Raw genomic sequence first — 11,977 nt, 5'->3', positions numbered from 1 at the left:
ATATTTAAAAAAAAAGTATTTGTTTGCTACTTACAGATCTGACTCTGGTGACGAGCGTCGACCTACTATTCGCCGCGAAGAATGTGAAGTTCAAGACTATTGCAATGATGATCATTATTTGGCAGAGCAGGAATATTTTAGTGGAGAAGAATATTATGAAGAAGACAGTATGTTGTCAGGAAGCAGGTGAGGATATTCATTAAACTGGGAAAAATATTTCAATAAATTAGGTACGTATCTGTAAAGGCTTCACTAAGCACACTTATACTTAAAATTCTCTAATGAAGTTAATACTCCACAACTGCTGGCAAGTGAAATGGTGAATAGGAATATTGTGTGTACCATAGATCTTTTGTATTTGGCATCATGTGCTGACTCCAGCAAAACCTCTGTACCAAATTCAAAGGAAGGCACGAAGTTCCTTTGAACTGAGTATAAACTAGATAGTGCACAATCAAAGAAACATTTCATTTTAAATAAAAGTTTACGTTCAATGGGAGAAGGATCAAGCTCAGATAAAGGAACTTTTAGAAATGGTTTTCTTCTTTTAATTTAACTTAAAAAGAAAGGTGAAACTGGTAAACTATGGACTGAGATCATAAGGTAGTACCATAAGCTGGACCAATGAAGAACTGGACGACTTCCTTTTGAAAATTCGCATTACACCTCTTTATTAATAATCCTCCTCTTGGCACCACTTTTGTCTCCTTAGTACAAACACTTAACATTGTCATAGTTGTCCTGGCCTTTATGTGTTTGGAATAGATGTTTTTTAAGTTTTATTCATAAGCTTCATGGAAATGCCATCAATTGAATTTTAGTCAACAACTAGCATTTCTCACAAATTTGTGTAACTGCGTATGTCCAAATTTGTATTAATCTAAGGCTTCTTACTGTAACTGCAGAGTTCTAGTTTTGTAACTTGTTACCTCTCAGTTTTGTAACTCATTTCTGTTTTCTCTGGCCAAAACTTGGAGTAGTATCCTAGTTAATTATAGTATTTCTGTCCAGTAGGGTTTTTCCAAGGTCCAGTAGTGTTTTTTAACAACTCTTGTCTGATCCTGTGTATTTAATACCCATGATCTTTGCATTCAATATCTTAATTTCAGATTTGAGAAGAAAACGCTGTCATTTAATTTTGGTAAATTTAAGCTTTTCTCTGAAACTTTATTTCACAATTTCTTCAGGAATGGACTGGGATGGGTTTTTCTAACTGTAGAACAGTGGCTCCCAAGTTAGTTCAGCTTTGAGCATTACCAAATTAGTTCGATTTGAGCACCATGCCGTTGGCTTCAGGCAGTGATGGCTTCAGCAACAGAGCAGGTCCTAACTTTGCATTGGGACCACTCCTGTACGTAAATAATAGGTTTCCAGTTGTTCAGGCAATGATTGGGTGCTACTTTGGGAGGAAGTCCTGATATTCCTGATTTAGTCTTTAAAACATGAGATTGTTCCAGTGTTTTCTGAGTATCAACCTGCCATGGAACAGAACCTGTATTTGGTAATTCTGAAAAGCTTCCTATTTAAAAAAAAATTAAATGCACCTTTTTCCCAAATATCTTGTGATTTTTTTAATTCCGTAATACTCACCTTCTCATTATGACGTAGAAAGACATATGCATTTACAAGATCTTGAGTAGATTGTGTTCATCTTCCTTACGATAGCTATGTTTCCCTTCTGCTGAATAAATTCAGTAACTTCTCAAAAATATTCTCCACTTCTGTCAATAAATTTTTATTTTGAAGTCCAGCCCAGAAGTAGAGGAATTTATTGCCATTTTATCTTGGATCCGTAAGCGCATATGCAGAAGTGCCAGACATGCTTAATTCTCTTCCTCCTTCTCCTCCTCCTATACTGCCTATCTTTGCCATCTGAATTCTGGCATGATTGGCACCTTAATCTGCATCTTGTTGGTTTGCATAAAAGCTAAGATTTGCATGAAAGCTAAATTTTACAGAATTCTCAGGTCACTAATTTTTTTATATGATAATTACAGTCAAATAACACCCTTACAAGATTTGATTTTCGATAAGAGAACTATCCAGAATGTAAAAGGCTTAATTCCATTCTCTGAGTTTGTGTGCTCTACACATTAACCAGGATTCACAAGAGAGCATGGCAGCAGTAGAACAGAGTTGGGTTTTTGTTTTGGTTTTTTTTTAAGCATTGTACAACTGAGGTCCTACATTTTAGCCTGTACTGGTAAGAATAACTTCATTGAAAATATAATTTGGTAAAAATTTTACCTGAAAACTTACTATGTAACTATATTAGTACAAAAGTGTATGCTCACTATCTCAAGATTGGTTTGCATACAGAAACTGGATTTTAAAATTGAGTCGTGTAATTATATAATGTACTGTTTGGTTTTCTTGCTGGAGAAAGAGTAGATTTGAAAATCTTCTAGAAAAAATCTAATATATCAATTTACAGAAACTGACTGAAATAACATTTTCTTTATTGTATTTTAAACGCAGGCATATATATGATTACCACTGTAGATATCACTGCCATGACTCAGATTTTGAGAGACCGAAAGGCTACCATCACCCACATGGTTTTTTTGAGGAAGATGATTCACAGATCTGTTATGATACAAAAAGATCTCCTAGGAGACGGCTGCTACCTCCAACACCAACACGTAAGTACATTAAAAACAATTTGTTTGCAAATCCAGAATTATTTAAATGCATTCAGACATGTTCCAGTTTAAAAAGGCTTCTTTTTAACTTGGATTTCAAACATGACATTTCTTGATTACTGTTGCTAGTGGATTATTGCGTATGGCAGAAATATCTATCCATCCTGAGAGATGGCTGAGAGAATCTATGGATCCTAGCTTACAAGTCAGTCTTTCTAGTCTCTCTTGCCCCACTCATCCAATAATATAAAAATAACCAATTTAATTGCCAGTTTTAACTTGATTTGATAAATTAAGAAATGCAAGGTAGAATGCAGCAGTGGTTTGCTCTGAAACTTTGATCAGAGGGTTTCAATCTGTGTGCCCTTTATTCACACCCACAGATGTGCAATGTTGCCATCAGTCAGTGCCCTTGTCTCTCTAGTGACTCACCTGCTGGCACTTCCCCTGTCTCTCAAGACATGCTGTTTAATGACATCGTAATCAGTTCCATTTACTTCTTTACCTTGTACTGTTTTAGTAAACACTAGAGTCTGAGAGAACCAAGAATGAGCTTAATGGTGCTTTGGGTTTGGTTTTTTCCCTTACTTTTGAAGTGCCTTTAGCTTTTTAACATGAGTTTCTCAAATCTCTGTGAAAAATAAAAATGTTATCCTGGGCTAAGCATCTTATTTCAGATTCACATTGGTACTTTATTCTGCCATCTCAGGAACAATGCTTAATATTCTGTGTTTCTTCTGAGGGAGAATTAGTGTTGTCAACTGATTTTTTTACCTGTTTCTTTAATTTTTATTTATTTTCCTCCTTAGATCTTTCCCTTGGTTTCCCCTCATCTCAAGCACAATATTGCTTTATCTGAATTTCTAAAAGCTCTCATGCTTCTTATCTTGTAATTTTGTTCCAGGCCATACTGCAGAGATTAGCAGTGCTAATCCTCTGGTGAAACTAGGCACAGACTCAAAGCTCTTGGATTTTGATCTTTGACCTCTGACACCTCACGGAGAGGAAGCACTTGGGGTTGTGCAGTGTAAAATAAAACGCTTTCCAAGGCTAAAATAAAGAGACTGGGTTGGTGCACAAGAAAAAACACTCAGCTCCATGCAACCCCATAGTGTCCCTAAGGGTACTCTTACGCATGGTGTGGTCAGTACAGCCAGGTCTGTTACATGTGTCTTTGGATGATGCCGTCTAACCAGTGCCATCCAGACAAGACAATACAGGATCGTTTCTAGAAGAGTCTCCACGTTTTGTCTGCTCTAAGGTGGATTGGCTTTCTAGCAAAACCAGAGTTGTCTTTCATTCTGATGATGCTAGCAGCCAGAGCCACAGTCCATTTATCTGTGGTAGTATGACTGTAAGGACCCTGTGGGTAGGAAAATGGGTTTCAGTCCTTTCCTGTCTCAGGCACCCTGAAGAAAATGCAGGTATAGATTTAAAAAATAAAAGTTTTTCAGAGAAAAGTGTTATGGGATCATTATACAGTGCCTGAAGTACAGTCTCAGACTGTTTAAAGATACCGAAAGCTGTAGTAAAGGGCAGCAGCAAAATATATTATTATATAATAAAGGAAACATTCTTCAGCAATGCTGTCAGTGCTGGATCCTCACTTTTGGCACTCAGCTCCTTGCGACAAGTCTTGTAATGCTCTCCGCTGTTTGGCTTTCTGACCTTAAGGGGCACAGATGGAAAAGCAGAAAGAATACAAGTCTTGCACTATAGAGGGTAAATAACTCAGATGAATAGATGATAGTGAAGGTACAGAAAGCTGCTAGCTCTCTTCCAGTAGCAGAAGGAAAAGACATCAGACAAAGGGGACTCCTGTACATCTTTCTACAAGCTTTTCTGATAGCAGAGGAATTTTAAGCCAAAGAAAGAAATGGATGCTTTATATATCCTTTCCATACATTGCAGGAGAACCACCTTCTTATAAAAATCCTCTGGGGTCTTCCCATGGAAGTGTTGAGAGGAGAGGATTGAAGGCTTCCTGTGACTGCAGCCTTTGGGCTTCATTTAAGTTTTCTGATAAAGTTTTGATGACAGTATTAAGCAGACATTTCTTTGGAGGAAATGTAATAGATAAGAGGGTAGTTGACATCCTAGGATAAGAGGACCTAGTTCTGATAGAAATTGCATAAGGGTAATGTAGGAAGTAAAGTCCTTTGACAGTATAATGTCACAAGAGCACAGTCAGGTCTCCTGCCATAACCATATACTTAATGTTCAAGAACATAGTTGAGAAATTTTAGAGGCTTGGTATCTCAGCAGATTTTAAAAGAAGCTCAAAACTATTATTTGTAACTAGCGTATGGGCTGTTTGGCCTGGGGAGGCAGCCTTCATGTTCTCATGTAAAGAAAGAAAAAAGAGAAATAAAAAAAAAAAAAAAGAACCTGCAACGTTGCACTAAACAGTTTCCGCTAGCATCTGGATTCAGTCCCAGTTAAGGTAACATATAGCGCCTTGGCTGAGTACTGTAGTTAGTAAACTGAGCTCTGTGTCAAGCTTTCTAGAGGTTTTTATACTAAACTCATCACCACAGTATTTAGGCAACTTCCAGAAGTGTACTGGGAAATGATTAAAATGTTCTTTCAGACTCTCTCCTGGGGAGAAGCATGTGCAAAGCAGTGTCTTGTCTTGTATGAGGGGACTTTTTGGTTTGTTTTTTATTCATTTTGGTATTGGAACATTTAGCATTTGTTAGGATCAGGAGCTAAGGCTTATGTTCCTGTATTTGGATTTACCATAGAGACAACGGGAAGAGACACAAGTTTGCATTAAGTGGACTGAATAACCTCCTGGAGATGCCTATTTTAGTCCAATGGCTCTTTAAGAAACCTTGATTGTTAGTACTGAGCATTAAGTGCCTGGTGATAACTATGAGGAATCCTAAGTCTAAGAGCACTTAACTCTTCAATACTGTTCACAAAATTCTTGGTGTTGGAAAAAAAAGATACCAAGAATAGTTTCAATAAGTTGCAAGAGAGCACAATTTTGTACCAGTGCTTTGTACAGTCAGACTCCTTCCAGTTCTCCACGATGATGCTCACAACTGTGAGGACATATCTGGATTCCAGCTGCCGTTCAGCCCCCAGGTTTTCTTCACCCTGAAGCTAACACAGTGGAATGATACCCATGTGCTGCATTCCCATCATTCCATTTCACCAAGACCAGCTGAAACATTTCCGCATCAGCCAAACATCTTGATCCAGTTTAGATTTTTTTCCTTTCTAGCATTTACATGAATAATAACAGCATACCTAACAGCAGAGACCATAGCTTATCATGTCCTAAGTAACAGAATAAATATCAGGAATTAGTAACATGAGTCAACTTTGACTTGCATATGGTTTTTCACATTACACATTGCTTCCAAGAAACTTGGGATTTGGTATTTCCTTTGGGAAGTCTGGTTCATTAGAATGAAGAGTGTAAAACCATGGGGAAGAGGAAAAGAAACTCTTCTTTGGAACTATTCACAGCAGTTTACAGCAAAACGGAAGTTAAGTGTCTGAACCAGTCTGCTGGGTAACACAAGCTTGCTTTGTGAGACATAGCTGCTTCAAATTCTGTCACGTTAGGCTGCTCGTATGGTTTCTACCTAGGACTGCATTTGCCCATATGATGAATCTATCTTTTATCTTATAACCAGATGCTTACTTCTGTTAGCACAACTTATTTCTTATTGGGGGATTCTGGAATAATCATTCACTGGAATTCTGGAAATAATAGACTTTGAGGAAAAGTATTTTATTTTCCTAATGAATTATGGTTTGCCTGTAGCAAATAGACGATCTTCCTTCAACTTCGAATGCCTCCGCCGACAAAGTAGTCAAGATGACATACCACTCTCTCCTAATTTCCACCATCGCACTGCTTTACCACTTCACTTAATGCAACAGCAGGTAAACACAAAATCTTATTTAACTAATAATGAATTACATTTCTCCAGCTTCTATATTGTACCTCTGACTTCCATTGTTGTTTGAAACAGTACTAGTGTATTATGTAGTTTGTCTGCGCACGACTTCTAGGCCAAATGTAGGCTTGTAGTTGCTAGACACGAGGCTTCTCAAACATCAACCTTACAAAACATTGAAAATTAGTAGTTTGCCCCTATGACTCTTTAAGTGTCCACAAAGAGTCGGGATGCCCTAAGGAATTTTGACCAGGACTACATAATACGGCAACTGGCTATTAATCTTTGCCTAGGCAGTTACCCAGCTCCATTTGTGAGAGCTTGCACGTACAACATACACATCATCTGAGGCTCAGTGCCCAGCTCTGACGTGGCCCTGAGAAGATGGTAATTTCCATTGCCTAGAGACACCATCCAGAATGCTTGGAAAATGCTGACAGCTTCCTACCCTATCCCTACAGGACAGAAGGAATGTTTTTACACTTTGCTTTTTTTGTTTAATATATTGTATAGGCAATTATTTTTCTTTATTAATGCTAATACCAAGATTTAGTAATCTTGATCCAAGTAATAATAGAAAAAATACCATTTTATCCTGTGAATTTACCCATTTCAGTCCTGTTCCTCCTTTACATGACTACTAAACATCAGAAAATGTTAACTTTGCATAGTTGCTGCCTGAACAATTGGTTTGAACTAACTGCTGAAATAAGAAATGAGTGTGACTGAGCATTTGAAATCACTAACTTCTAAAATTCTTCCCCTTACCAGGTCATGGCTGTTGCGGGTCTGGATTCCAGCAAAGCTCATAAACATTCACCAAGTCGTTCAACGCGTTCCTGGGCTACCCCACCTGCAACCCCTCCCAACAGGGACCGCACTCCCTATTACACACCTCTAATCCAGGTTGATAGGGCTGAATCTACAGAACATATGAATGGTAGCCTGCCTTCCTTGCATAGGAGCTCTTGGTACACAGATGACACTGATATTTCCTACCAAACATTTACACCAGCCAATTTAACTGTACCTAATGACTTTAGGTATAAACATAGTGACAAACAGAGGAGTGCAGACAGTTTGGTAGAAGCGGTAAGTATTACAGAAACCTCTGAAGTAGCCCAGGGTGTCTGTCCTGTCCAGTTTTTGTGTTAACTTTAAAAAGCATATCATTCAGTACACATTATCTCTCTGAAAATGTGGTATTTTCAGTTTCAAAGCCCAAAACTGGAATGTTAAGAATTCCCTTTTATATTAAAAAAAGATTTGAAGATAAAGAGTATATATAGCATTTCTGAATCATAATTACTGTTCTTGCTTCCATCTATCACTTCCTTTCCATTGCTATGAGCTAAACAATATACTTTGTTAAATTTTATTTGCAAATGGGACTTCAGCATCTTTCTTTCATGTAAAGTACCGAGAACGTATCTAGAATTCTGTTTTTCAGGCAGTTGTTCTAATTGCATCATCTGCAATATATTAACTGTTGTCTGTAGTATATCAGCCTGATGATTAATGTTTATCAAAGACTACTCCCAAATTTCTAAAGAGAAAAGTCAGATGTATGGCATCATCAGTTACATTACCACATAACTGATACAGTGTGGTTTGGAGCCATTTGATTGTTGATTTGATTTGATTTGATTGTTCTTTACATATACAGTTTTGCTGTGGGTTGCTGTAGCATGGGGTTTCTAGTGTTTTCCACAAATGAGAAATGTTGTTATGACCTGTCTGTTCTTCTGTATTTCCACTGTATATCTCATTCTCTGCTCTCCATCTGCCAGGTACTTATATCTGAAGGCCTAGGAAGGTATGCAAAAGATCCTAAATTTGTTTCAGCTACAAAACACGAGATTGCTGATGCATGTGACATGACTATTGATGAGATGGAAAGTGCAGCAAGTAATCTTCTCAATGGAAATATCAGCAATGGGACTAATGGGGATATGTTTCCAATTTTAAGCAGACAAGATTATGAACTTCAAGATTTTGGTCCTGGCTACAGTGATGAAGAACCAGAAACGGGACGATATGAAGAAGACTTAGCTGATGAAATGATATGCATTACGAGCTTATAGTATTTAGCAAGGAAAATGATTCTAATAACAGAAAAAGTGCCTCATAGTTTAAAGATGCTAGGCACTAGCTGGAGTGAACAACAATCAAGTTTTGTACGAGTGATGTCACACCTCAAGGAAGCCATAACTAATAAATTGATTATCTCCAGGTTGCCGAAATGTGATCAGAGTACATCAAGTCTCCTCCCACAGAATCTTCAGTTCCTCTGTAGGAATAAGGTTATTTTGAAACCAAGCAGACTGTGACAATCAGTTTTTTGAGGGCTAGAGCGGGATTCTGAGGTGTAATATCTTGCCTGTCTTTCAACCTTGTGCTGCTGTCCTTCATAGTAGAGCAGGATTTTGTCAGTGAAAATGTCTGTATAAGTCTGGCACAAAATTGCGTGGGAAATAGCAACGTGAGATGAGTGATGACAACCAATAATGTCATTACCTCAGTACTCAATTGCATATCAGCTGCCCGTTGCATATCCATTCTAACATTGTTTTCAAACTTGCCTCCTGATTTCTTTTCTTAATGCTCTTCTAAAATACAGTTTGTTATGCTCTACCTGTTAGAGATCATTGGAAAAAGAAGTTATATAAAGAATAATCTGTCATATGTAACACCAGTTTACATAGGAAAATATCATTCAGATAGTCTGTTTTATGACTATCACATTAAGGGCAAAATATACTGGAATAATTGCATTCTTACTAATGCACTTGCAACCAGGTTATAGTAGAATTAGATAAGATAGTTTGCTAAAAATTATATAATAGAAATTATTGTAAATGAATTGTAATATACAATGATTTGTATTTGTAAAGAGATGTTCTATATTTTGTAATTATTGTACCGTAATTGAACTGCAGCAATATTTATGGACCCTAATTATTGTAACTCTCCACAGAATTCTAGATAGAAGTATTTTTACTTGGAATATATAGATCTATAGCATAAATATTTAAATAGAGCCGCCTCTCAGTGTAAATCTCTTTTGGGATAAAGTGTCAAGTTTGAACTTGGCAACAGAACAGGTTGTTTTTTTTTTTTTAAATAATTGAGTCAAATGAATCTCTCTGCATAAGGGATGCACAGTTGACTATTTACAGTCTTATACTTGGAAAGGTAAAAGATTTAAAGTTATTTTAACTTTTTTGATTGAAAAATAAGCTCTAATTTTATTTTTGTATTAATCCCATGCTAAAAATAAACATTAAAATAATTTAAAAATTGGCAAGTTCATGCCAGGGTATTACTGGTCATGAGACAATTAGTTTTGACAACGTATATTACCTACATACCCTACTTTGATAGGAAGCATCTTGGGCAGAAAATATTTCACAGGTAAATGAAAATGCTTTACTTCAGTACTACTTACTCTGCTTGGAAAGAAAAGAAACATGATAAAATGATTCTTCACAGAACCAAAAACCTTCATATAAGAAGTATACTATTTTATTGCCTCTACCTTTCTGTTGTTCTATGTGTACTATTTCAAAGATTTATTTTTATGCAATCAAGAGAGGGCTTAGATATTGTTCACAATGCAGTAAAATCCTGAAATGACTTTGAGGCTAATACAACCTTGGAGGAAAATCAAAAAACACTGAAAAGCTACTGTCTATTTTGTTAGCACTGGATAACAATGACTTGTCTAACAAGTTATCTTATCAGGTTTTACCTGTAGTTCATATGCTAGATAGCAATCCAGTTCACATTTTTACAAATGTGATGTTTAAAACATGTCAATAAACATTTTGTACATAATGACAGTTTCCTATGAATAGCTTACAGACTTCCTCTGAAATCATTCTTATTTCAAATGCCAGGATAAGAACTTAAAGGTTTGTAAATTATTTCTTGACCTACATCATTTTGTATTAAAACAAATGCAAAATGTTCTTCAAAATAAAACTGTGTAATAATTTTATTATACTTGGGAGTCCTTTTACTAACAGTTTTTCACCAAGAAGCTCCAAAAATTAAATTCTGTTTGCACTGTTTGAAGAATGGAAGGGAATGTGTGGAATATAGTCATCAGTCTACACTATCATAGTATGCAAGTCTTTTATGAATGATTGCTAAATCTTTTATGAATGATTGCTGTTAACCAGAAAGAAATAAAGCGATTAGAGTATTCATATGAAAAAGTGTACTATTACTCCCCTACTATCTAGGGGATTATTACTTCCCTAGATACAGGTCTATGGAAACAATTAGGAAAATCTGACTAAAATCCCCTAAAACATCAAAACAAATAATCTGTGCTGTCTGCCAGGAAACACTCGGGTACTTACATTACCCAGCAGTAGTCACTTTGTTACACTTTCCCAGCTTACAGAAAAAAACTGTAGGAGACCAAAATGGAGCTTTCTGGATCTGGTATCACTGTGAAATAACAATAAGTAATTTTCAAAGTTCCACCCACTGTGGTATACCTGCTTCTGAAAACCACCTTTAAGGCAACTGAAGTTGAACATCAAAAAAAAAAGGAGGAAAAAATCCCAGACCAGGTTACTTAACTGCATGGACTTTTGATAGCACAAATTGAGCAGATTGAGCTGAATGACAATTTTTTTAATTAGTCATTTGTCTAAGGAGACAGGAAACAATATGCTGACTTCACTGTATTTTCTTGCTAGTATGGTTAGTCCTTAGCTTTCAATAGTCTGATGACAGACTCTTTAGGGCAGATATGCTATTTTATGAGAAAGCAGTGCTTACAAAAATAATGAAGGAAATTTAGTTACAAACCATGTTCTATATAGTTAATGGTTTAAGGGAGAGCATATGTGTATGGGTACACAGAATACCTGTTCAATTTCACTACAGAAGTATATGGAAAAAGTAATCAGTATATGCACAATTACATGGTAATTGGCACACTTAAAATACTGCCAATCATAGTAATTACTCAATACAGAAAAACTAGAAGTTATCTCAACAATTAAAGCATATTTCATGACTTTCCAGATTTGTTTTTATATGTATATAATGATAGAAAACATTAGTAAAGAATTAAACATTGCTAAGTCTTTTACAGTGAAGTAAATTCACTGAGAAAGTTAATATAGAAAATCTGTTCATATTTGAACAGTGTCTTTTTTTGGAGCGCGGATGACAGAAGAATAGAGGCTAAAAATTATAATACTGTAATAAGATATGCTTGTGTTCTCTCTACAATAACTCTTCATTTTAACTATAGTTTAAAAAAAAAAAAGCATAAATGCTTTTATTATTCCTCCAAATACGTTTCTATGTTTATTCTATAGAAAACGCATGTTCCAAGCCCACTTTTCAGTTTTCCAGTGTTTATATAGCTGTCTCATTTGATTGCAGGCTAATTGAAAT

At 36.1% G+C, this 11,977-nt stretch overlaps 1 protein-coding gene across 1 annotated transcript; it reads left to right on the top strand.

Annotated features, from left to right (window-relative positions):
- Positions 1-22: 22 nt before the first annotated feature.
- CACNA1D (calcium channel, voltage-dependent, L type, alpha 1D subunit) lies at positions 23-10,561 on the top strand (the record flags this gene model as incomplete). Its single annotated transcript, XM_009585209.1, has 5 exons — positions 23-186; positions 2,479-2,642; positions 6,421-6,542; positions 7,328-7,648; positions 8,347-10,561. Coding segments are annotated over 5 exons (1,065 nt in total), but the record flags the coding sequence as incomplete, so codon positions are not given.
- Positions 10,562-11,977: the final 1,416 nt, after the last annotated feature.

This window comes from Fulmarus glacialis, unplaced genomic scaffold (genome assembly GCF_000690835.1).
Source record: "Fulmarus glacialis isolate BGI_N327 unplaced genomic scaffold, ASM69083v1 Scaffold33129, whole genome shotgun sequence".
NCBI classification, from domain to species: Eukaryota; Metazoa; Chordata; class Aves; order Procellariiformes; family Procellariidae; genus Fulmarus; species Fulmarus glacialis.
The sequence above is the reverse complement of the archived record's forward strand: the minus strand, read 5'-3'. Positions and strand labels throughout refer to the sequence as shown.